At 39.1% G+C, this 26731-nt stretch overlaps 5 protein-coding genes across 5 annotated transcripts; all 5 read left to right on the top strand.

The window, feature by feature from the left end:
• Positions 1–355: 355 nt before the first annotated feature.
• On the top strand, positions 356–727 carry LOC127557005 (small cysteine and glycine repeat-containing protein 5-like). The gene has a single exon (XM_051990500.1). It carries the CDS (start codon positions 356–358, stop codon positions 725–727), a length of 372 nt encoding a protein of 123 aa, XP_051846460.1.
• Positions 728–6606: 5879 nt separating this feature from the next.
• LOC127553028 (small cysteine and glycine repeat-containing protein 5-like) lies at positions 6607–7730 on the top strand. Its single transcript, XM_051983430.1, has one exon. It carries the CDS (start codon positions 6650–6652, stop codon positions 7043–7045), a length of 396 nt encoding a protein of 131 aa, XP_051839390.1. The 5' UTR covers positions 6607–6649; the 3' UTR covers positions 7046–7730.
• Positions 7731–12373: 4643 nt separating this feature from the next.
• On the top strand, positions 12374–13392 carry LOC127557006 (small cysteine and glycine repeat-containing protein 5-like). Its single transcript, XM_051990501.1, has one exon. It carries the CDS (start codon positions 12374–12376, stop codon positions 12731–12733), a length of 360 nt encoding a protein of 119 aa, XP_051846461.1. The 3' UTR covers positions 12734–13392.
• A 4782-nt stretch (positions 13393–18174) lies between these two features.
• On the top strand, positions 18175–19237 carry LOC127553029 (small cysteine and glycine repeat-containing protein 8-like). Its single transcript, XM_051983431.1, has one exon. It carries the CDS (start codon positions 18175–18177, stop codon positions 18568–18570), a length of 396 nt encoding a protein of 131 aa, XP_051839391.1. The 3' UTR covers positions 18571–19237.
• A 4475-nt stretch (positions 19238–23712) lies between these two features.
• On the top strand, positions 23713–24831 carry LOC127553030 (small cysteine and glycine repeat-containing protein 5-like). Its single transcript, XM_051983432.1, has one exon. It carries the CDS (start codon positions 23730–23732, stop codon positions 24111–24113), a length of 384 nt encoding a protein of 127 aa, XP_051839392.1. The 5' UTR covers positions 23713–23729; the 3' UTR covers positions 24114–24831.
• Positions 24832–26731: the final 1900 nt, after the last annotated feature.

Consider the following 26731-nt stretch of genomic DNA (forward strand, 5'->3'; position numbering starts at 1 on the left):
CATGGACCCATTTTGATCTTATCTTGGTATACTGTGTTAAGTGTGAGTCCATGCATATTTCAGTTTTTTAAACTTCCCATTAGAATATGGCTTTGAAATCCAGTGAAATTCAGGAAATCCTAAAAAAAAATTTTTTTTTAATGAGGCAGAGGAGGCTCAAAAAGGAAGTAAACAAGAAAATAGAGCTCATGTGATTATCAGAACTAGGATAAACAAACAATAAACATCATGGGTCCTGAACCAGCTGTTGAGTAGGGTATATAAGGGCTGTCCTGTGAAGGAGAGCATTAAACTTCATTCACCTCTCCTGAGTCCTTTCTCTCCTCGCATCATTTGAACCCTCTGTTCTGACACTATGGGTTGTTGTGGCTGTAGAGGAAGCTGTACCACCTGCAATAGCTGTGGTGGCTGTGGCTGTGGTGGCTGCGGCGGCTGCGGTGGCTGCGGCTGTGGAGGCTGTGGCTGTGGAGGCTGTGGCGGCTGTGGCAATTGCTGTACCACCTGTACCTGCCGCCGTGTAGGCTGCTGCTCTGGCTGCTGCCCCTGCTGCTGTGGCTGCTGTGGGGGCTGCTGCAGCCCTACAGTGGTCTGCTGCCGCCGCACCTGCTGCTGTGGTGGCTGTGGCTGTGGCTGTGGCTGTGGCAAGGGCTGTGGCTGTTGCAAGGGCTGCTGCCAACAGAAATGCTGCTGCCAGCAGTGCTGCTGTAAGAAACAATGCTGCTGCTAGGTGGGAAAACTCTCCACCAATCGGTAAGATTTCACAGGGGTGTAGGAATAAAAGCATTGGCCTGAGACTCAAGGAGATGAAGTCCTAAATCTCACTCTGCCAATGACTTAACATAAGACCTCATGCATGTCACTTGCACAAACTCAGAGAAAAATCAATCCTCAGAGGGAAAAGGGACATGAGAGGTCAGTATGATTTAATTTACTTCATTTCCTTCATTTCACAAAATAAGATAGACCCTGAGATTATTGCCAGCTCCGCTATTATTCACTCCTGCTCTTTTCTGGCCCAAATGTAATTGATGCATCTATGAACATATATGATCCTTTGGGTTATTTGCACTTAATGCCCCTTCTCAAAGGCACTGTTGCAACTGAGATCTGCCTCCCTAAGAGGTTGTTTCTCAATACAATTGGTCTCAGACAATGAGAAAAGGACACAGCCCAGCTACTGGAGAATAGTCAAGCCTATGAGTCAAGCAAAGTGGAATCATGATTTTTTAAATATTTTCTTTCTTAGTGATTTCCATCCTCTTCTGTCTTTTCTACCTTTAATCTTATTCTTTCTATTTGTACTTTGATATATTATTTGTATTTGATATTTTATTTTACTACTCTGCTCCTCTGGAGTCTTTCTAAATTTTTACTAATTTTTCTCAATAAAATCCAAAAAATGACCATAAAATCGCTCATGATCCTTTTTTGTTTGAATGTATGGAAAACTCTAGCCCAAGAAAAGCACAATCATATCCTTTTGAGGACTAGATTTTTCCACAAAAGTGGGGCTCTTATCATGTTGCTAGAAGGGGTTAAGGGTTCGATAGATGAGAAGAACTCAGTTCAGAGACAACGCAAATTCTCATGCCACTGCTATGTATCTTACTTTGGGAATCCTCAAGGAAATGATCCCTGCTCACAAACCAATGTTGAGAAATGTTTTCCCTCCATCCCATGTTTATTGAACATTTCTGATGAATTAAGACAACATAGCCTTTTCCCTGGGAATGGGGATGCCCTTAAAGGATGATCTTTGAATCAAGACTGTCTCTACATCTGTGCAACCCCAAATGTAATGTACTCTCTGTGCCCAGTCTGACATGCTTCCATAACAGGAATAATTACGGGGCACTATAAGGATAACTAACACCCAGGTTTCTTCCTTCCAGTCATAGCTCTCCTTGAAGTGGAGCATCCTAAAATATCTGGAGCCCTCTAATTAATCTGAAAAGAAGCATACCTTAAGTAGGAGCCATTACCACATTGTTCTTTTGCTCTTTTGTTCCTCTTGCTCCATCACCATCATGGGGATATTGCTACTGGTGGTACCAAAAGAAACCTTCTAGGCAAGGTCAGCATGTGAGCACTGGAAATGTTGCCAGTCTAGAGCTTCTGAAAGGAAAAGTCCTCCCTGATGTGGCTGCCCTGAGCAATATCTAATGGAAGGAGTTTTCTTGTCCATTGGTTCAAGTCCTTAAGATGGCCTTCCTTATTTTGTATTCCTTAGTGTACCTGAATACATTGTTGTGATTTGTAGCATGTGTGTATATGTGTATGTGCATTTTGCCTTAAGAAACAAAGTTGACAATCCAGAAAAAGCTATTGACTATAGTCTATTATTCTTTTAACTTCAACATTGTTAGTGTATTAGTAACTCTTTTATGTCACTACAGTGGGAAAACAAGATATAATCCTGGTGGGGCTTTTTTCCCCCACTGTTGTGGGGAAAAAGTTACATGCATTTTAAAATGTTAAAAGAGTTGGTATCCAATTTTCTTTGTCTTTTGAATTCTACATTCTAGCTTTGTTAGGATTCAAGCAGCTATTTTTATTACTACCTACAGTGTAGAAACAAGATAATTGCTCTTTCAGAAGGGAAGATTAATAATGTTCTATTAAGTAAATACTCATGTGAGAGATAAAGAGAGAGAGAAGAGGGAGGATGAGAAAAATATAAGGGGAAGGCAGGAGCAATAGAGAAATATAAGGAGAGGAGAAGAATAGGGGGAAAAGCTAGAAGGAGCAAGGGAGAGGAGAAGGAGAGAGGAAGAGGAAGAGAGAGGAGGAAAAAGAGACAGAAAAGAAGAAAGAGGACAGGAAGTAGAAAAAGAAGAAGAACAAGGAGAAGTAGAAGGAGAAGAAGAAGGAGAAGAAGGAGAAGGAGGAGGAGGAGGAAGAGGAGGAGGAACATAAAAGCTTCAAACTATAGATCAGTGAATTTGGCATGGTAATGTAGAAACGACAGAAGTATCTACCACTAACAATAGGACAATTGGGTAGATTAAAAACTGAGCAGTTTCAAAGAGTAATTTAAACTTTCAAGAAGGTCTCCAGGGGAGTGCTCTGGGCTTTGCTGTTTAACATTTTCAATAATGACCTAGAAAAGAGTGTGGATGACATCCCTAGAAAATCCACAGGGGACAAAAGAGTGGGCGTGATGATTAATTCCATCAAATGATGTCAGGTTTCAAAAATATTTTGAGAGACTAAAACTATGGGCTGACTCTAACAAAATGAAATTTGATAAGGAGAAATGTATATGTGCACATTTAGATTCAAAAATTCAATTGCACACATTCAAGATGAGGGAGGAACAGTACAAACGTAGTTTGCATGAAAAAGATCTATGGATTTTGCTGGACTCCAAGCTCAGTACCAATCAACATGTACCATGTTGTACCATGACAGTCAAAAGAATGAGGTAGTGAGACCTGAAGCTTCATGGAGAAATGTGACTTTCAGGAATCAGGAAGTCATTGTTTCTACCTGAGCTTCCTCTACTCATACTTGGAACTCTATGGTCAGTTTTTTCTTCACCTTGTAGGAAGAATATTTATACTGTGCATACTATCTAAGCCAAAAATAGCACTAAAGGGTCTAAATACCAAAAAGTTTTTTTTTTTTAACATAGAAGAGAAAATCCATATGTCAAAAATATTTAAGACATCTCTTTTTGGAATGGCAAAAAATTGGAAATTAAGGGGATGGCCATCAATTGGGCAATGGCTGAACAAGCTGTAATATATGATTATGTTGGACTACTATTACACTCTAAGAAATGACAAGCAGGATCCTTTCAGAAGAACCAGGAAAGAGTTAGGTGGGTTGATGTATAATGGAGTAAGCAGCAGAACCAGAAGATTGTACAAAGTAACAGCAATATTGCCTGATGATCATTTCATCATCAACTTTGAGTGACTTGGCTATAGTCAACAATAAAACAATATAAGATCATTTCAAATGATTTATGATTGAGAGAAATGATTATTTCTCTCATTTATTATTTATCCATTTATTATTGGAGAAATTCAGCATTTTCCCTTCCTATTTTCTCCTTCTTTAACATTCTCTTCAATCTTAGACCCCACTCAGCTGGGAAAATTAGCTTGGATCTTAGGGTTTCTTAAAGCTTTTTCTGCTTTCTACCCCTTCTCACCTGAGAAATTTTTGTGTTCCTCCATGTATATTGGTATATAAAACAGGCATAGAAATCAAACATTTCCCAAAAATAAGTCATAATTCAGGCCAATTGTGTTTTAGTCAGACATGTATGAATGGATTTCCCCCCCCCACCTTTTTAAGATTACTTTACCTTATGGTGGTCAGGAAAGAGGGTAAATTCCTTCATCCAAGAATAAATGATCAATCATTTGCACAGACCCTCCTTAGAATAATCCCACTTCTTATTAGAATATGTATTCTTTCATTACTTGTTAATCAATCAGAGTTGATTTCTACCCTCAAAAACACTCACTCTTTGTTTCATCAGGATTTTTTGACATTCCAGAATGCCACTGACCAGTTTTATTAATTATCCTCTGGTAATAATTAATGAAGAAATTAATAACCCAAAAACTATGTCTCTCAAATTTCTTGTATGTCACATGATGAATAATTCTATCCACTTCCAGAGAAAGAAGTGATGCAATCTGAATGCAGATTAAAACATTCTATTTTCAACTATTTTTATTTGAGGTGGGGTATGGGGATTCTTTCACCAAGCTAACATATAAATTTAAAATTTTAAGATTGTATTTTTAAGGTTATATGTTTATAATCTAAAAAGTATAAACTTTTATAAAAAAGGAGATAATCAGAAGAGAGAAGAGCCTTTAATTCATATCAAATGAAGGTCATTTGAAGGAATTATATGATGCTCAACCTCAAGAAAAGAAATTCAAGGAAGTTAAGGTCAATGTCATGTGAAATAGGGAATGGACTTTTACTGCTCAGACCAAAGGGCTTAACTGGAAATGATGGATGAAAGTTTCAAAGAAGCCAATCAGATTTTATATAACAGAAAATGTCCCAGTAATTATAACTATGCCTAATAGAATGGATAGTGAGTTCCCTCTTATTGGAGATCTTCAAGCAAGCCCTGGATGGTCATTTCTCAAGTGCCCATAGTGAGGATGCTTTTTCTGGTATGATTGGTGGAGCTGGATGCCAAGATCACTTCTGATCTCTCAAATTCTGGGATTCTGTGATCTCTCTAAAAACAGTTCCTCTCTCTAAAAACAGTTCAAATCTTCCATATCCTAAACAATAACCATAATACTATTTCTTTTCTCTGCTACCTACTCCCCAGTATGTTACCCATCTTTGTCTTTTCATTACAAAGCTTCACTAAAAAAGTGGTCTCATTCCTTAGGCCCCTAAGATCTGACTTCCATTCCTACAAGTCATCTGAAACACCTATCTCTAGGGGCATCAGGCTCTAAAAGTCAACTCCATTAACTCATTCTCAGTCCTCACTAAAGACCTTCCTGCAATCTCTGAAACTCTTGCTCATTCCCTCTTCTTGATGCTCATCATCCCTTTCCCTCTCCCCACAATCCTTACTCTTATAGCTCAAGCTTTCATCACCTCATGCCTGGATTATTGCAATAGCCTTTTATTTGGCCTTCCTGCTTCAAGCCTCTTTCTATATCAATCCAGCTTCCCAACAGCCACCAAATTCAAGTCTGACCTTATCATCCCAACTCAGTGTCATCTACAGTCTCCCTATTCCCCTTAGTATTTTTGATAGTCTAGTGCACAGATTTGACCCAAATATTTAGAATCCAATATAAACTCCTATGCTTGATATATAAACGCTGTACAAACTGACCCTCATTTGCATTTTTAGTCTAACAAATGTCTCTCTTCCTCACACTTTGCAATCCTTTCTCTATGAGATAAGTAGGATAGATGGAATTTCTGCCCTCTGCCCCCAGTTTTATAAGTAAAGACTGAGAAGGTAAGTTTCTGGCCTAAAGAATGGGAAAGTAAAAGAAATTAAGTTTCTGGCCCATAGTAGTGTAGCTAGTAAAAGGGGTAGGGCTAAGATAGAATCATGGGTTCTTATGAATGTAGATATGGAGTCGGAAGGAATCTCCAAAAACATCTCACAAACTCTTATTTTACAGATAAGGAAACTGAGTCCTAGGGAGGTTGTGATTTGCCTAAGATTATAAAGGCAATGAGAATCAGAGGCAGGATGTTATAAAGACAATATATGGACTCAACTTTCTTGATACCATATGCAACATTCTTCCCAGCATGTCAAATGGTGAAAGTAATGATCTTCAAATTAGTATCCCCTCTCATGAGTATTATCCAATGTTTAGGTTCCCTGCCTAGGACTAAGTATTTCAACTTTGTAAACTTCCTATTTGAATATGGCTTTGAAATAGAGTGAAATTCAGGAAATCCTAAAACAAATAATTTAAGGAGGCAGAGGAGGCTCAAAGAGGAAGTAAACAAGAAAGTAGAGCTCATGTGATTATCTGAACTGGGATAAACAAACTAAAAACATTATGGGTCCTGCACCAGCTCTTAAGGAGTGTATATAAAGGATGTCCTGTAGAAGGAGAGCATCAAACTTCACTCACCTCTCCTGAGTCCTTTCTCTCCTCACATCATTTGAACTCTCTGTTCTGACATTATGGGTTGTTGTGGCTGTAGAGGAAGCTGTACCACCTGCAACAGCTGTGGTGGCTGCGGCTGTGGTGGCTGTGGTGGCTGTGGTGGCTGCGGTGGCTGCGGCTGTGGAGGCTGTGGCGGCTGTGGCAACTGTTGCTGTACCACCTGTACCTGCCGCCGTGTAGGCTGCTGCTCTGGCTGCTGCCCCTGCTGCTGTGGCTGCTGTGGGGGCTGCTGCAGCCCTACAGTGGTCTGCTGCCGCCGCACCTGCTGCTGTGGTGGTTGTGGCTGTGGCTGTGGTGGCTGTGGCTGTGGCTGTGGCTGTGGCTGTGGCAAGGGCTGTGGCTGTGGCAAGGGCTGCTGCCAACAGAAATGCTGCTGCCAGCAGTGCTGCTGTAAGAAGCAATGCTGCTGCTAGGTGGGAAAACTCTCCACCAATCGGTAAGATTTCACAGGGGTTTAGCAATAGAGCATTGGCCTGAGACTCAAAGAGATGAGGTCCTAAACCTCACTCTGCCAGTGACTTAACATAAGACCTCATGCATGTCACTTGCACAGACTCAGAGAAAAATCAGTTATCAGATGAAAAAGGGACGTGAGAAGAAAATGTGATTGTAATTTATCTCATTTCCCTCATTTCACAAAATAAGAGGCTTAATAAGATGGATTCTGAGATTATTGTTAGCTCTGAGGTCTGACTGCTATTATTCACCCCTGCTCTTTTCTGGCCTGAATAGAATTGAGGCATCCATGAACATATATGATCCTTTGAGTTATTTGCACTTAATGCCCCTTCTCAAAGGCACTGTTGCAACTGAGATCTGTCTCCGTAAGAGGCTTGTCTCTCAATACAATTGGTCTCGGACAGTGAGAAAAGGACACAGCCCAGCTACTGGAGAATAGTCAAGCCTATGAGCCAAGCAAAGTGGAATCATGATTTTAAAAATATTTTCTTTCTCAGCAAGTTTCAACCTTTTCTGTCTTTTCTACCTTTAGTCTTGTTCTTTCTATATGTAGTACATATTATTTTACTACAATGATGCTCTGGAGTCTCTAAATCTTTACTAATTTTTCTCAATAAAATCCAAAATATGACCATAAAATCGCTCATGTTCTTCTTTGTTTGAATGTATGAAAAACCCTAGCCCAAGAGAAATACAATCATATCCTCTTGAGGACTGGATTTTCTCACAAAAGTGGGGCTCTTACCATGTTGCTACTAAGGGTTAAGGGTTCAATAGATGAGAATAATTAATTTGAGAGATAACACAAATTTCCATGCCACTGGTATGCATCTTACCTTGGGAATCCTTAAGGAAATGATTCCTGATCACAAACCAATGCTGAAAAATGGTTTTCACCCATTACAAATTTATTGAACATTTCTGATAAATTGAGACAATGTATCCTTATCGCTGGATAAGAGGATGTCCTTAATGCATGATCTTTGTATCAAGACCATCTCGATACCTCAGCAACTCAAATGTGGTATCCTCCCTGTGCCCAGTCTGGCACACTTCAATGATAGGAATAATTACTCTGAAGACCAATGATAGCTTATATTATCTCTGGCTGCCCCCAGTGGTAAGATCTGGACAAGTATTCAAAAGTATTTTGGCAGGCCCAAACTATGGACTTACTCCAACAAAATGAAATTTGATAAGGAGAAATGCATGTGTGCACATTTATCAAAAATTCAATTGTACACATTCAAGATGAGAGAGGAACAGTACAAATGTAGTTTGCATGAAAAAGATCTGTAGATTTTGCTGGACCACAAGTCCAATATGAAACAACAGTGTACCATGACAGCCAAAAGAATGAGCTAGTGTGACATGAAGCTTTATGGAGAGACATGAGAAATCATTTTCAGGAATCAAAAAGTAATTGTTTCCACCTTAGCTTCTTCTGCTCACCCTTGGAACACTGTGGTCAGTTCTTTCTTCACCATGTAGGAAGATTATTTATACTGTGCATAGTATCTAAGCCAACAATAGCATTACAGGAGCTAAGTCCCCCTCAAAAAAGTTTTAAATAGAAGAAAAGAATCCATCTATACAAAAATATTTATGACATATTTTTTGTTGTTGGTTTTTTTTTTATTAAAGCTTTTTCTTTTTCAAAACATATGCATGGATAATTCTTTAATATTAGCCCTTGCAAAACCTTGTCTTCCAATTTTTCCTCCCTTCCCCCAGACCCTCTCCTAGATGGCAAATAGTCTAAAATATGATAAATATGGTAGAAATATAGGTTAAATCTAATATACGTATACATATTTATACGATTATTATGCTGCACAAGAAAAATCAAATAAAACCAGTTTATAAAAAAAAGAAGAGAAGAAAATGCAAGCAAGCAACAATGAAAAGAGTGAAAATGCTACACCGTAAACCATACTCAGTTCCCACAGTCCTCTCTCTGGGTGCAGATGGCTCTCTTCATCACTGAACAATTGAAACTGATTTGAATCTTCTTATTGTTGAAGAGAGCCACATATGTCATCTCTTTTTGGAATGGCAAAGAACTGGAAATTAAGGAGATGTTCATCAACTGGGGAATGGCTGAACAAGTTGTAATCTATGATTATATTGGAATACTATTGCACTCTAAGAAATGACAAGAAGGATGCTTTCAGAAGAACCAGGAAAGAGTTGGTGAAATGATGAATAGTGGAATAAACAGAACCAGGAGAACATTGTACATAGTAACAGCAATATTGTGTGATCAACTGTGAATGATTTAGCTATTGCCAACTATAAAATTATCTAAAATAATTTAAAAGGATTTTTGATTAAGAGAAATGATTGCTTCTCCCATTTATTATTTATCCATTTATTATTGGAGAGATTCAAGATTTTTTTCCTTCCTATTTCCTCCTTCTCTAACATTCTCTTCAATCTTAGGTCCCACTCAACTGGGAAAACTACTTTAGATCCTAGAGCATCTTAAAGTTTTTTCTACTTGTGACTCCTTTTCTCCTGAGAAATTTTTGTGTGACCCCATATATACTGGTATAGAAAAGAGGTCTAAAATAAAACATTTCCTGATAATAAATCAAAATTTTATGATACCCTATTCAGTTACACAACTTCATAGAAGTTTAGGAAGCTTTGCTTTAGATGAATAATCAGATTCAGGCCAATTGTGTTTCAGTCAGACATTTATAAATGGATTACTTTTATTTTTTAAGATTACCTTACATTAGGGTGGTCAGGAAAGAGATAAGTTACTTTGTCCAAGATTGAATGATCAATCATTTCCCTGGACTCTCATTAGAATAAGCCCACTTCTTATTGGAATATTTATTGTTTCATGACTTATTAACCAATCAGAGTTGATTTCTACCCTCAGGAACATTCTCTCTCCCAAGAACATTTAAGCACTGAGTGGGTTCCATGAGGATTTTTTGGCATTCCAGAGTGCCACTGACCCTTTTTTAAAAATTATCCTCTGGCAATAATTAATGAATAAATTAATTACCCTAAAACTAAATCTCTCAAACTTCTTATATATCACATGCTGAATAATTCTATCCACTTCCAGAGAAAGAAGTGATGGAATCTGAATGCAGATTAAAGCATACTATTCTTTACTCTTTTTACTGGGGGAGGATAGTTAGAGTTGTTTCCCAGCCTAACATGTAAATTTAAAATTTTAAGGGTTTTTTTTTTTTAAGGATGTAGGTTTATAAGCTGAAAAGTTGATAGAAGGAGATAACTAGAACAGAAAAGAGCCTTTAATACATATCAAATGAAGGTCATTTGAAGGAATTATATGATGTTCAACTTCAAGAAAAGAAATTCAAAGTAGTTAAGGTCAATGTCATGTGAAATACGGAATGGACTTTTACTGCTCAGCCCAAAGGGCTTAACTGGAAATGATAGATGAAAGTTTCAAAGAAGCCAAACAGATTTCATATAACAGAAAATGTCCCGGTAATTATAACTATGCCTAATAGAATGGATAGTGAGTTCCCTCTTATTGGAGATCTTCAAGCAAGCCCTGGATGGTCATTTCTCAAGTGCCCATAGTGAGGATGCTTTTTCTGGTATGATTGGTGGAGCTGGATGCCAAGATCACTTTTGATCTCTCAAATTCTGGGATTCTGTGATCTCTCTAAAAACAGTTCCTCTCTCTAAAAACAGTTCAAATCTTCCATATCCTAAACAATAACCATAATACTATTTCTTTTCTCTGGTACCTACTCCCCAATATGTTACCCATCTTCGTCTTTTCATTACAAAGCTTCACCAAAGAAGTGGTCTCATTCTTTAGTCCACTAAGATCTGACTTCCATTCCTACAACTCATCTGAAACACCTGTCTCTAGGGGCACCAGGACTCTAAAAAGTCAATGGAGTTGACTCATTCTCAGTCCTCACTAAAGACCTTCCTGCAATCTCTGAAACTCTTGCTCACCCTCCTGTTCTTGATGCCCATTTCTCTTCTGGTTTTCATTTCTCCCCCACATGCCCTTCCTTCCCCCCCCCCGCCCCGCAATCCTCACTGTCAAAATTCAAGCTATCATCACATCATATCTGGATTATTGCAATAGCCTTCTATTTGGCCTTCCTGCTTCAAGCCTCTTTCTACTCCAATCCAGCTTCTCAACAGCCACCAAGTTCAAGTCTGATCTTATCATCCCAACTCAATGTTATCCACTGTCTCCCTATTCCCCTTGGTATTTTGGATAGGCTGGTGCACAGAGTTGACCCAAATATTTTGACTCCAATATAATCTCCAATGCTTGATATATACATTCTGTACAAACTGACCCTCACTTACATTTTTAATCTAACAAATATCTCTCTTCCTCATACTCTGCAATCCTTTATGAGATAAGTAGGATAGATGGAATTTCCCCACTAGCCCTCAATTTTATAAGTCAAGACTGGGAAGGTGAGTTTTTGGCCTAAAGAATGGGAAGGTAGGGCAGCTAGGTGGCACAGTGGATGGAGCACCAGCTCTGAAGTCAGAAGGATCTGAGTTCAAATTTGACCTAAGACACTTATCATTTCCTAGCTGTGCGACACCAGGCAAATCACTTAACCCCAATTGTGTCAGAAAAAAAAAGAAAAAGAATGGGAAGATAAAAGAAATTAAGTATCTGTCCTGTGGTACTATAGCCAGTAAAAGGGTCAGGACTAGGATAGAAACATGGACTTTTAGTGATGTAGACATGGAGTTGGAGGGAACTTTGAAACATTCATCCAATTCTTTTTTTACAGATAAGAAAATTGAGTCCTGGGGAGGTTGTGATTTGTCTAAGGTTATAAAGGCAATGAGAATCAGAGGCAGAATATTAAAAAGACAATATATGGACTCAAGTTTCTTGACACCTTATGCAACATTCTTCCCAGTATACCAAATGGTGAAAGTAATGATCCTCACAATAGTATCCCCTCTCATGAAATGACCCAGTGTTCAACTTCCCTGTCTAGGACTAAGTATTTCAGCTTTTTAAACTTACCATTAGAATATGGCTTTGAAACAGAGTGAAATTCAGGAAATCCTGAACCAAATAATTTCATGAGGCAGAGGAGACTCAAAGAGGAAGTAAACAAGAAAGAAGAGCTCATGTGATTATCAGAACTGGGATAAACAATAAAAAACATCATGGGTCCTGGACCAGCTCTTGAGCAGTGTATATAAGGACTGTCCTGTGGAAGGAGAGCATCAAACTTCACTCACCTCTCCTGAGTTCTTTCTCTCCTCACCTCATTTGAATCCTCTGTTCTGACACTATGGGTTGTTGTGGCTGTAGAGGAAGCTGTACCACCTGCAACAGCTGTGGTGGCTGTGGCTGTGGTGGCTGTGGCGGTTGTGGTGGCTGCGGTGGCTGCGGCGGCTGTGGCAATTGCTGTACCACCTGTACCTGCCGCCGTGTAGGCTGCTGCTCTGGCTGCTGCCCCTGCTGCTGTGGCTGCTGTGGGGGCTGCTGCAGCCCTACAGTGGTCTGCTGCCGCCGCACCTGCTGCTGTGGTGGCTGTGGTGGCTGTGGCTGTGGCTGTGGCTGTGGCAAGGGCTGTGGCTGTTGCAAGGGCTGCTGCCAACAGAAATGCTGCTGCCAGCAGTGCTGCTGTAAGAAGCAATGCTGCTGCTAGGTGGGAAAACTTTCCACCAATCGGTAAGATTTCACAGGGGTTTAGCAATAGAGCATTGGCCTGAGACTTAAGGAGATGAGGTCCTAAACCTCACTCTGCCAGTGACTTAACATAAGACCTCATGCATGTCACTTGCACAGACTCAGAGAAAAACCAATCCTCTCAGAACATGAGAGGGCAACGTGATTCTAATTTACCTCATTTCCCAAAATAAGAAGCTTAAATAAGATGGACCCTGAGATTATTGCCAGCTCTGAGGTCTGACTGCTATTATTCACCCCTGCTCTTTTCTGGCCTGAATAGAATTGAGGCATCCATGAACATATATGATCCTTTGAGTTATTTGCACTTAATGCCCCTTCTCAAAGGCACTGTTGCAACTGAGATCTGTCTCCCTAAGAGGCTTGTCTCTCAATACAATTGGCCTCAGACAATGAGAAAAGGACATAGCCCAGCTACTGGAGAATAGTCAAGCCTATGAGCCAAGCAAAGTGGAATCATGATTTTTAAAAATATTTTCTTTCTCATTGAGTCTCACCCTCTTCTGTCTTTTCTATCTTTAATCTTGTTCTTTCTATATGTACTATATATTATTTTACTACTCTGCTGCTTTGGAGTCTTTCTAAATCTTTACTAATTTTTCTCAATAAAATCCAAAAAATCACCATAAAATGACTTGTGATTCTTTTTTGTTTGAATATATGGAAAACTCTAAGAGAAGCACAATCATATCCTCTTGAGGACTGGATTTTCTCAGAAAAATGGGGCTCTTATCATGTTGCTACTAAGGGTTAAGGGTTCAATAGATGAAAAGCACTCAGTTCAGAGACTACACAAATTTCCATGCCATTGTTTTGCATCTTACCTTGGGAATCCTCAAGGAAATGATCCCTGCTCACAAACCAATGTTGAGAAATGTTTTCCCTCCATCACATGTTTATTGAACATTTCTGATGAATAAAGACAACATAGCCTTATCCCTGGAAATGGGGATACCTTTAAAAAATGATCTGAATTGAATTAACACCATCTCAATATCTGTACAACCCCAAATATGGTATTCTCCCTGTGCCCAGTCTGACACAATTCCATGATAGGAAAAATTACAGAGGCACTACAAGGCTAACATAGACCCAGGTTTCCTCCTTTCAGTCATAGCTCTCCTTGGAGTGGAGCACCCTAAAATATCTGAGGAGCCCTCTAATTAACTTGAAAAGAAGCATACCTTAAGTAGGAGCCACTACCACATTGTTCCTTTACTCTTTTGTTCCTCATGCTCCATCACAGTCATGGGGATATTGCTACTGATTGTGCCAAAAGGAACCCTCAAGTCAAAGTCAGCATGTAAGCACTGGAAGTGCTGCCAGTCTAGAGCTTCCTAAAGGAAAAGTCCTCCCTGGTGTGGCTGTCCTGAGCAATATCTAATGGATAGAGCTTTCTTGTCTGTTGGTCCAAGTCCTTAAGATGGCAAAACCTTATTTTACCTTCCTTAGTGTACCTGAACACATTGTTGTGATTTGTAACATATGTGTATGTGTGTGTTTTGCCTTAAGAAACAAAGTTGACAATCCAGAAAAAATTATTGACTGTTCTATTTTTCTTTTGAATTCAACCTTGTTAGTGTATTAGTAACTCATTTTGTAAGTACAGTATGAAAATAAGATATAATCCTGGTGGGGATTTTTCTCTCACTGGTATGATTTGCATAAATATCTATGTTATATGTATTTTTTAAATGTTAAAGTAAAAGGAGTTGTTATCCATATTTTCTTTCTCTTTGGAATTGTACAATCTAGCTTTCTTAGGATTGTAGCAGCAATTTTTATCACTAACCGCAGTGTAGAAACAATATGATGACTATTTCATAAGGGAAGATTAATAATGTTCTATTAAATGAATACTCATGAATATGTGTTCGTGTGAGTGTGTGTGTGTGTGTGTGTGTGTTTCTGAGAGAGAGAGAGAGAGAGAGAGAGAGAGAGAAAGGAGGAGGAGTAAGAGGAGGAGGAAAGAGAGGAGAAAGAAACAGAAAGGGAAAGAAAGAGGAAATGAGAAAGAAAAGGAGGAGAGAAAAAAGGAAAAGGAGAAGAAGAAGGAATAGAAAAAGAAGAAGAATAGGAGGAGGAGGAAGTAAAGGAGGAAGTGAAGGAGGAAGAGAAGGAAAAGGAGGAGGAGGGGAAGGAGCACAAAGCTGCAAACTATTGGTCAGGGAATTTGGCCTGGTAATGTAGAAATAATAGAAATATCTAGTACTAAATAATAGGTCAGTGGGATGGATTAAAAACTGAGCAGTTTCAAAGAGTAATTTAAACTCTCAAGGAGGTCTCCAGGGGAGTGCTCTGAGCTTTGCTATTTAATATTTTCAATAATGACATTGAAAAGAGTGTGGATGACATCCCTAGAAAATTCACAAGGGACAAAAGGGTAGAGGTAACAGTTAACACCACCAAATGATGTCAGGTTTCAAAAGTGTTTTGAGAGATTAAAACTATGGGCTGAGTCTAACAAAATGAAATTTGATAAGGAGAAATGTATGTGTGCACATTTAGGTTCAAAAATTCAATTGCACATATTCAAGATGAGGGAGGAACAGAACAAATATAGTTTGCCTGAAAAAAGATCTGTAGATTTTGCTGGACCACAAGCTCAATATGAATCAACAGTGTACCATCACAGTCAAAAGATTGAAATAGTATGACTTGAAGCTTCAAGGAGAGACATGACTTTGAAGAATCAGGAAGTCATTATTTCTACCTTAGCTTCCTCTATTCAAATTTGGAACACTATGGTCAGTTCTTTCTTTACCATGTAGGGAAGAATATTTATAATGTGCATACCATATAAGCCAACAATAGCACTACTGAGTCTAGATTTATTTTCTCCACTCAACTGGGAAAATTAGCTTAGGTCTTAGGGTTTCTTAAAGTTTTTTGTACTTTCTACCCCTTCTCGCCTGAGAAATTTTTGTGTTACTCCATGTCCATTGGTATATAAAACAGACATGCAAAACAAACATTTCTTAATAATAAATCATAATTCAGGCCAATTGTGTTTTAGTTAGACATGTATGAATGGATTCCCCTTCTTGTCAAGATTTCCTTACACTCTGCCATGGTCAGGAAAGAGGCAAGTTCCTTCGATTAATTAGTCATTTGCCCAAACCTTCATAAGAATAAGCCCAATTCTTATTAGAATACTCATTCTTTCATGACTTGTTAACCAATCAGAATTGATTTCTACCTTTAGGAACATTCTCTCTCCCAGGAACATTTAAGCATTGAGTGGGTTCCATCAGGGTTTTTTGACATTCCAAAATGCCAGTGATCCTTTTAAAAAATTATCCTCTGGTACTAATTAATGAAGAAATTAATAACACCAAAACTATGTCTCTCAAAGTTCTTATATGTCACATGATGAAAATTCTGTCAATTTCCAAAGAAAGAATTGATGGAATATGAATGCAGATTAAAGTATACTATTCTCTATTTTTTTATTGGAGGGGAGGCTTCCCAACAGCCTAATATATAAATTAAAAATTTTAAGGTTTTTTTTTTAATGATATATGTTTATAAGTGAAAAAGTTTATAAAAGGAGATAACCAGAAGAGAGGAGTCTTTAATTCATATCAAATGAAGGTCATTTAAAGGAATTATATGATGTTCAACTTCAAGAAAAGAAATTCAAGGAAGTTAAGGTTAATGTCATGTGAAATAGGGAATGGACTTTTACTGCTCAGCCCAAAGGGCTTAACTGGAAATGATGGATGAAAGTTTCAAAGAAGCCAATCAGAATTCATGTAACAGAAAATGTCCCAGTAATTAGAGCTATCCTGAAAAAGAACGGATAGTGAGTTCCCTCTTATTGGAACTCTTCAAGCAAGCCCTGGATGGTCATTTCTCAAGTGCCCATAGTGAGGATGCTTTTTTCTGGTATGATTGGTGGAGCTGGATGCCAAGATCACTTCTGATCTCTCAAATTCTGGGAGTCTTTGGTCTCTCTAAAAACAGTTCAAATCTTCCATATCCTAAACAACAACCAGAACACTATTTATTTTCTCTGCTCTCTACCCCCCAATATATGTTACCTATCTTTTCCTTTTCCTTACAAAGCTTCACTAAAGAAGTGGCCTCATTCCTTAGCCCCCTAAGATCTGACTTCCATTCCTACAACTCATCTGAAACACCTGTCTTTGGGGGCATCAGGACTCTAAAAGTCAACAACATTGACTCGTTCTCAGTCCTCACTAAAGATCTTCCAGCAATCTCTGAAACTCTTGCTAACTCCCTCTTCTTGATGCCCATTTCTCCTGTGGTTTTCATTTCTCCCCCACATCCCCTTCCCTCTCCCCACAATCCTCACTCTGATAACTCAAGCTTTCATCACCTCCTACCTGGATTATTGCAATAGCCTTTTATTTGGCATTCCTGCTTCAAGCCTCTTTTTACTCCAATCCAGCTTCCCAATAGCCACCAAGTTCAAGTCTGACCTTATCATCCCAACTCAATGTCATCCACGGTCTCCCTATTCCCCTTAGTATTTTTGATAAGCTAATGCACAGAGTTGACCCAAATATTTAGAATCCAATATAAACTTCTATACTTGACATTCAAAATCTATACAACCTGACCCTCTCTTATTTTTCTAATCTTACAAATTCCTCACACTCTACAATCTTTTCTCTATGAGACAAGTAGCATAGATGCTATTTCTCCCTACCCCACACCCAGCCAGTTTTACAAATAAAGAATGGGAAGGTAAGTTTCTGGCCTAAAGAATGGGAAGATAAAAGAAATTAAGTTTCTGGCCATGGTACTTTATCCAGTAAAAAGGGCAGGGCTAAGATAGAATCATGGGCTCTTTGGGATGTAGATATGGAGTCAGAAGGAACCTCTAAAACATCCCACACAACTCTTATTTTATAGATAAGAAAATGGAGTCCTAGAGAGGTTGTGATTTGCCTAAGATTATAAAGGCAAAGAAAGTCAGAGGCAGGATGTTATAAAGACAATACATGAACTTGGATTCAACTTTCTTGACACTATATCCAACATTCTTCACAGCATGCCAAATGGCGAAAGTAATGATCCTCATAATAGTATTCCCTCTCATGAGTATTATCCAATGTTCAGGTTCCCTGCCTAGGACTAAATATTTCAGCTTTTTAAACTTCCCATAAGAATATGGCTTTGAAACAGAGTTAAATTCAGGAAATCCTAAAACAAATAATTTCATGAGGCAGAGAAGGCTCAAAGAGGAAGCAAACAAGAAAGTAGAGCTCATGTGATTATCATGGGATAAACAACAAAAAACATCATGGGTCCTGGTCCAACTCTTGAACAGTGTATATAAGGGCTGTCCTGTAGAAGAAGAGCATCAAACTTCACTCACCTGTCCTGAGTCCTTTCTCTCCTCACCTCATTTGAACTCACTGTTCTGACACTATGGGTTGTTGTGGCTGTGGTGGCTGCGGTGGCTGCGGTGGCTGCGGCTGCGGTGGCTGTGGAGGCTGCGGCTGCGGTGGCTGCGGTGGCTGCGGCTGCGGTGGCTGCGGTGGCTGTGGCGGCTGCGGGGGCTGCGGTGGCTGTGGCAACTGTTGCTGTACCACCTGTACCTGCCGCCGTGTAGGCTGCTGCTCTGGCTGCTGCCCCTGCTGCTGTGGCTGCTGTGGGGGCTGCTGCAGCCCTACAGTGGTCTGCTGCCGCCGCACCTGCTGCTGTGGTGGCTGTGGCTGTGGCTGTGGCTGTGGTTGTGGCAAGGGCTGTGGCTGTGGCAAGGGCTGCTGCCAACAGAAATGCTGCTGCCAGCAGTGCTGCTGTAAGAAGCAATGCTGCTGCTAGGTGGGAAAACTCTCCACCAATCGGTAAGATTTCACAGGGGTTTAGCAATAGAGCATTGGTCTGAGACTCAAAGAGATGAAGTCCTAAACCTCACTCTGCCGATGACTTAACTTAAGACCTCATGCATGTCACTTCAGACTCAGAGAAAAACCAATCCTCAGAGGGAAAAGGGGCATGAGAGGTCAGTATGATTTAATTTACCTCGTTTCCTTCATTTCACAAAATAAGAAGCTTAAATAAGATGGGCCCTGTGGTAATTGTCAGCTCTGAGGTCTGACTGCTATTATTCACTCCTACTCTTTTCTGGCCTGAATAGAATTGAGGCATCCATGAACATATATGATCCTTTGAGTTATTTGCACTTAATGCCCCTTCTCAAAGGCACTGTTGCAACTGAGATCTGTCTCCCTAAGAGGCTTGTCTCTCAATACAATTGGTCTCAGACAATGAGAAAAGGACACAGCCCAGCTATTGGAGAATAGTCAACCCTATGAGCCAAGCAAAGTGGAATCATGATTTTTTAAAAATTTTCTTTCTTAGTGATTTTCATCTTCTTCTGTCTTTTCTACCTTTTATCTTGTTCTTTCTATATGTGTTTTGTATTATTTTACTACTCTGCTGCTTTGGATTCTTTCTAAATCTTTACTAATTTTTCTCAATAAAATCCAAAAAACAACCATAAAATCATTCATGTTCCTTTTTTGTTTGAATGTATGGAAAACTCTAGCCCAAGAAAAGCACAATCATCTCCTCTTGAGGACTGGATTTTCTCACAAAAGTGGGGCTCTTATCATGTTGCTACTAAGGGTTAAGGGTTCAATGGATGAAAAGCACTCAGTTCAGAGACAACACAAATTCCCATGCCACTGGTATGCACCTTACCTTGAGAATCCTCAAGGAAATGATCCCTGCTCACAAACCAATGTCGAGAAATGTTTTCCCACCATTACAACTTTATTGAACATTTCTGATGAATTAAGACTACAATGTAGCCTTACCCTTTAAATGGGGGTGCCCTTAAAAGATGATCTTTGAATCGAGACCATCTCAACACCTGTGCAACCTTGGGCCCTCCCTGTGCCCATTCTGGTACTCATCCATGATAAGAATAATTACTCTGAAGACCAATAATAGTAAGACCCTGGCTGCCCCCACTGGTAGGATCCGGACAAGGATTGAAAAGTATTTCGGCAGGCCAAAACTATGGACTTACTCCAACAAAATGGAATTTGATAAGGAGAAATGCACGTGAGTACATTTTGGTTCAAAAATTCAGCTGAGCTAGCGTGACCTGAAGCTTTATGGAGAGGCATGACTTTCAAGAATCAGGAAGTAATTATTTCCACCTTAGCTTCCTCTGCTTGGAACACTGTGGTCAGTTCTTTCTTCACTATATAGGAAGATTATTTATACTGTGCAAAGTATCTAAGCCAACAATAGCATTACAGGGTCTAAATCCCCCCAAAAAAATTTTAAATAGAAAAAAAGAATCCATCTGTACAAAAATATTTATGACATCTCCTTTTGTTGTTGTTCTTTTGTTTCTTTTTTTTTATTAAAGCTTTTTATTTTTCAAAATATATGCATGGACAATTCTTTAACATTAGCCCTTGCAAAACTTTTGTTCCAATTGTCTCTCCCTTCCCTCACACCCTCCCCTAGATGGCAAGTAGTTCAAAATATATTAAATATGGTAAAATATATGTTAAATCCAATATATGCATACATATTTATACCATTATTACACTGCACAAGAAAAATCAATCACACCAGTAAAAAAAAAAAAAAAAAAAAAAAGAAGAAGAAGAAGAAGAAGCAGAATAAAACGCAAGCAAGCAACAATGAAAAGAGTGAAAATGCTATATTGTAAGCCACACTCAGTTCCCACAGTCCTCTCTCTGGGTGCAGATGGCTCTCTTCATCACTGAATAATTGAAACTGATTTGAATCTTCTTATTGTTGAAGAGAGCCACATATGTCATCTCTTTTTGGAACGGCAAAGAACTGGAAATTAAGGGGATGTTCATCAATTGGGGAATGGCTGAACAAGTTGTAATATATGATTATGTTGGAATACTCTTGCATTCTAAGAAATGACAAGAAGGATGCTTTCAGAAAAACCAGGAAAGAATTAGGTGAATTGATGAATAGTGGAGTAAACAGAACCAGTGGAACATTGTACAAAGTAACAGCAACATTGTGTGATCAACTGTGAATGACTCAGCTATTGTCAACAATAAAATGATCTAAGATAATTTCAAAGGATTTATGATTTAGAGAAATGATTGCTTCTTCCATTTATTATTTAGCCATTAATTATTGGAGAGATTCAGGATTTTTTCCTTCTTTTTTCCTCCTTCTCTAACATTTTCTTCAATCTTAGACCACACTCAACTAGGAAAACTATCTTAGATCCCAGGACTTCTTAAAGTTTTTTCTACTTGTGACTCCTTTTCTCTGAGAAATTTTTGTGTGACCCCATGTATAGAAAAGAGGCCTAAAATCAAACATTTCCTAAAAATAAATCATAATTTCATAACCCCCTATTCAGTTACACAACCCCATAGAAGTTTAAGAAGCTTTGGTTTAGATGAATAAGCAGATTCAGGCCAATTGTGTTTCAGTCAGACATGTATGAATGGACTACTCGTTTTTTTAAGACCACTAGGGTGGTCAGGAAAGAGATAAGTTACTTTGTCCAAGACTGAATGATCAATCATTTCCCTGGAGCCTTTAGAATAAGCCCACTTCTTATTAGAATATTTATTGTTTCATGACTTATTAACCAATCAGAGTTGATTTCTACCCTCAGGAATATTCTCTCTTCCATGAACATTTAAACACTGAAGGTTCCATGAGAGTTTCTTGGCATTCCAGAGTGCCACTGACCCTTTTTAAAAAATTATCTTCTGGTAATAATTAATGAAGAAATTAATTACGCTAAAACTATAGCTCTCAAAGTTCTTATCTATTACATGATGAATAATTCTATCCACTTCCAGAGAAAAAAGTGATGGAATCTGAATCCAGATTAAAGCATACTATTCTTTACTCTTTTTATTAGGGGGCGAGGAGGAATAGTTAGAGTTCTTTCCCTACCTAACATGTAAATTTAAAATTTTAAGGTTTTTTTTTTTTTAAGGATGTAGGTTTATAAGCTAAAAAGTTTACAGAAGGAGATAACTAGAAGAGAAAAGGGACTTTAATACATATCAAATGAAGGTCATTTGAAGGAATTATATGATGTTCAATTTCAAGAAAAGAAATTCAAGGAAGGATAAGATTAATGTCATGTGAAACAGGGAATGGATTTTGACTGTTCAGCCCAGAGTGCTTAACTAGAAATTATGGATGAAAATTTCAAAGAAGCCAATCAGATTTGATATAATAATAAGTAGAGCTATGCCTAATAGAATGGATAGTGAGTTCCCTCTTATTAGAGATATTTATACAAATACTGGATGGTCATTTCTCAAGTGCCCATAGTGAGGATGCTTTTTCTGGTATGATTGATGGAGCTGGATGCCGAGGTCACTTCAGATCTCTCAAATTCTGGGATTCTGTGATCTCTCTAAAAACAGTTCAAATCTTCCATATCCTAAACAATAACTATAATACTATTTCTTTTCTCTGCTACCTACTTCCCAATGTGTTACCCATCTTCGTCTTTTCATTACAAAGCTTCACTAAAGAAGTGGTCTCATTCCTTAGGCCCCCTAAGATCTGACTTCCATTCCTACAAGTCATCTGAAACACCTGTCTCTAGGGGCACTAGGACTCTAAAAGTCAATTCCATTGATTCATTCTCAGTCCTCTCTAAGGACTTTCCTGCAGTCTCTGAAACTCTTGCTCACTCCCTCTTCTTGATGCCCATTTCTCCTCTGGTTTTCATTTCCTCTCATATACCCTTCTCTCCCCCCATAATCCTCACTCTGATAACTCAAGCTTTCATCACTGCATTATTTTGTTAGCCTTCTATTTGGCCTTCCTGCTTCAAACCTCTTTCTATTCCAATCCAGCTTCTCAACAGCCACCAAGTTCAGGTCTGACCTTATCATCTCAACTCAATGTAATCCAGTTTCTCCCTATACCCATTAGTATTTTTGATAGGCTAGTGCACAGAGTTGACTCAAATATTTAGAATCCAATATAAACTCTATGCTTGATGTTTAAATTCTGTACAACCAGACACTCTCTTACTTTTTTAGTCTAACAAATTTCTCTTTTCCTCACACTCTACAATCCTTTTTCTATGAGACAAGTAATATAGATGGAATTTCTCCACTCGCCCCCAATTTTACAAGTCAAGAATGGGAAGGTAAGTTTTTGGCCTAAAGAATGGAAAGGTAGGGCAACTAGGTGGCACAGTGGATAGAGCACTACTTCTGAAGTCAGGAGGACCTGAGTTCAAATTTGACCTAAGGCATTTATCATTTCCTAGCTGTGTGACCCTTGCCAAGTCACTTAACCCCAATTGCCTCAGGAAAAAAAAAAAAGGAACATAAAAGAAATTAAGTGTCTGACCCTTGGTAATACAGCCAGTAAAAGGGACAGGTCTAATATAGAATCATGAGCTCTTAGCAATATAGACATGGAGTTGGAAGAAACTTTTAAAAACATCTCATTCACCTCTTATTTTACACATAAGAAAACTGAGACCTGGGGAGTTTGTGATTTGCCTAAGATTATAAAGGCAATCAGAATCAGAGGTAGGAAATTTAAAAGACAATATATGGACTAAAGTTTTTTGCACCTTATCCAACATTCTTCCCAGCATGCCAAATGGTGAAAGTAAGGATCTTCACAATAGTATCCCCTCTTATGAATATTATCCAATGTTCAGGTTCCCTGCCTAGGACTAAGTATTTCAACTTTGTAAATTTCCCATTTGAATATGGCTTTGAAATAGAGTAAAATTCAGGAAATCCTAAAACAAATAATTTCATGAGGCAGAGGAGGCTCAAAGAGGAAGTAAACAAGAAAGTAGAGCCCATGTGATTATCTGAACTGAGATAAACAACAAAAAACATCATGGGTCCTGGACCAGCTCTTGAGCACTGTATATAAGGACTGTCCTGTAGAAGGAGAGCATCAAACTTCACTCACCTCTCCTGAGTCCTTTCTCTCCTCACCTCATTTGAACCCTCTGTTCTGACACTATGGGTTGCTGTGGATGTAGAGGAAGCTGTACCACCTGCAACAGCTGTGGTGGCTGTGGCTGTGGTGGCTGTGGCGGCTGCGGGGGCTGCGGCTGTGGTGGCTGCGGCGGCTGTGGCAATTGCTGTACCACCTGTACCTGCCGCCGTGTAGGCTGCTGCTCTGGCTGCTGCCCCTGCTGCTGCGGCTGCTGTGGGGGCTGCTGCAGCCCTACAGTGGTCTGCTGCCGCCGCACCTGCTGCTGTGGTGGCTGTGGCGGCTGCGGGGGCTGCGGCTGTGGTGGCTGTGGCTGTGGTAAGGGCTGTGGCTGTGGCTGTTGCAAGGGCTGCTGCCAACAGAAATGCTGCTGCCAGCAGTGCTGCTGTAAGAAGCAATGCTGCTGCTAGGTGGAAAAACTCTCCACCAATCGGTAAGATTTCAAAGGGGTTTAGGAATAGAGCATTGGCCTGAGACTTAAGGAGATGAGGTCCTAAACCTCACTCTGCCAGTGACTTAACTTAAGACCTCATGCGTGTCACTTACACAGACTCAGAGAAAAACCAATCCTCAGAGGGAAAAGGGACATGAGAGGGCAACGTGATTGCAATTTATCTCATTTCCCTCATTTCACAAAATAAGAGACTTAACAAGATGGATTCTGAGATTATTGCCAGCTCTGAGGTCTGACTGCTATTATTCACTCCTGCTCTTTTCTGGCCTGAATAGAATTGAGGCATCCATGAACATATATGATCCTTTGAGTTATTTGCACTTAATGCCCCTTCTCAAAGGCACTGTTGCAACTAAGATCTGTCTCCCTAAGAGGCTTGTCTCTCAATACAATTGGTCTCAGACAATGAGAAAAGGACACAGCCCAGCTACTGGAGAATAGTCAAGCCTATGAGCCATGCAAAGTGGAATCATGATTTTTTTTTAATATTTTCTTTCTTAGTGATTTCCATCCTCTTCTGTCTTTTCTACTTTTAATCTTGTTCTTTTTATATGTATTTTATATTATTTTACTACTCTGCTGCTCTGGAGTCTTTCTAAATCTTTACTAATTTTTCTCAATAAAATCCAAAAAAATGACCATAAAATCGCTCATGTCCTTTTTTTGTTTGAATGTATGGAGAACTCTAGTCTAAGAGAAGCACAATCATATCCTTTTGAGGACTGAATTTTCCCATAAAAGTGGGGCTTTTAGCATGTTTCTACGAAGGGTTAGGGGTTCAATAAATGAGAAGCATTCAGTTCGGCAAGAACACAAATTTCCATGCCAAGAATACCATTGATCACCACTGGTATGCACCTTATGTTGGGAATCCTCAAGGAAATGATCCCTGCTCACAAATCAATGTTTAGAAATGTTTTCCCTCCATTACATAATTTACTGAACATTTCTGATGAATTGAAATAACGTAGCTTTATCCCTGGAAATAGGGGTGCTTTTAAAGGATGATCTTTGATTCAAGACCATCTCAACACCTGTGCAATCCCAAATGTAGTGTCCTCCCTGGGTCCAGTCTGACACGCTTCCATGATAGAAATAATTACAAGGGTACTACAAGGCTAACAGTGACCTAGGTTTCCCCCTTCCAGTCATAGCTCTCCTTGGAGTGGAGCACCCTAAGATATCTGAAGAGCCCTCTAATTAATCTGAAAGGAAGCATATCTTAAGTGGGAGCCACTACCACACTGTTCCTTTGCTCTTTTGTTCCTGATGCTTCGTCATAATCATGGGAATATTGCTACTGACTGTGCCAAAAGGAGCCCTCAAGGCAAGGTCAGCATGTGAGCATTGGAAGTGCTGCCAGTCTAGAACTTCCTAAAGGAAAAGTCCTCCCTGGTGTGGCTGTCCTGAGCAATATCTAATGGATGGAGTTTTCTTGTTTATTGGTTCAAATCCTTAAGATGGCAAAACCTTATTTTACCTTCCTTAGTGTACCTGAACACATTGTTGTAATTTGTAGTATATGTGCGTGCATATTTTGCCTTAAGAAACAAATTTGACAGTCCAGAAAAGCCATTGACTATGTTCTATTTTTCTTTCAAATTCAACTTTGTTAGTGTATTAGTAACTCATTTTGTCAGTACAGTATGAAAACAAGATATAATCCTGTGGGGATTTTTCCCCCTGGTGTGTTTTGCATAAATATCTATGTTATATGTAGTTTAAAGCGTTCAATTAAAAGGACTTGTTGTCCACATTTTCTTTCTCTTTGGAATTGTACGATCTAGCTTTCTTAGGATTGTAGGAGCAATTTTTATCACTACTCACAGTGTAGAAACAAGATAATGACTATTTCAGAAGTGAAGATTAATAATGTTCTGTTAAGTGAATATTAGAGAGAGAGAGAGAGAGAGAGAGAGAGAGAGAGAGAGAGAGAGAGAGAGAAGAGAGAGAGAGACTAGAGAGAGAGAGAGAGAAAGGGGAGGGAGGGAGAGAGGGAGAGGAAGAGCAAGAGAGAAAGGACTACAGAGGGAGAATAAATATAAGGGAGAGGGAAGGAGAAATAAAGAAAGATATAGGGGAGGGAGGAAAGAATATTTGGCAAGCAATTAGAAGTGGAGAGAGAGAAAATAGAGTCATCCCAGAAGAATGTAAGCTTCTTGAGACAGGAGCTATTATTATCTTTATCTTTAACTAGCACAGTACTTTGCACATGGTAGTGTAAACATGAAATGGTTAATATTTTTACTAATCACCTTGATTTTATTCAAGCTCCCTTACTGTCCAGAAGAAGCTAGACTGACCTGGGAATCAGAACCAGGCAAACAATAGATGGAACTGACCATTCCTTAAGGTAGACATTTTGGAAGCTCCTTGCAGGATTCATTCATCAGAATTTCCTTGCAGTACTGCATTCTCAACTTAGAACTCTCCCTGCTATGCTAGTTAGCTAACTCATGCTGACTCACACCAGTTCCCAGTTCTGAAAAATAGCCTAGCCCAGGGATGACTCCACAAGACCACCATGTGTTCACTCCCATTCCACTCCTGATTTTTTTTTAATTATAGCTTTTT

This window comes from Antechinus flavipes, chromosome 3 (assembly GCF_016432865.1).
Source record: "Antechinus flavipes isolate AdamAnt ecotype Samford, QLD, Australia chromosome 3, AdamAnt_v2, whole genome shotgun sequence".
NCBI lineage: Eukaryota > Metazoa > Chordata > Mammalia > Dasyuromorphia > Dasyuridae > Antechinus > Antechinus flavipes.

Coding starts and splice junctions, on each gene's coding strand:
- LOC127557005 (XM_051990500.1), top strand. CDS start 356: ATGGGTTGTTGTGGCTGTAGAGGAAGCTGTACCACCTGCAATAGCTGT.
- LOC127553028 (XM_051983430.1), top strand. CDS start 6,650: ATGGGTTGTTGTGGCTGTAGAGGAAGCTGTACCACCTGCAACAGCTGT.
- LOC127557006 (XM_051990501.1), top strand. CDS start 12,374: ATGGGTTGTTGTGGCTGTAGAGGAAGCTGTACCACCTGCAACAGCTGT.
- LOC127553029 (XM_051983431.1), top strand. CDS start 18,175: ATGGGTTGTTGTGGCTGTGGTGGCTGCGGTGGCTGCGGTGGCTGCGGC.
- LOC127553030 (XM_051983432.1), top strand. CDS start 23,730: ATGGGTTGCTGTGGATGTAGAGGAAGCTGTACCACCTGCAACAGCTGT.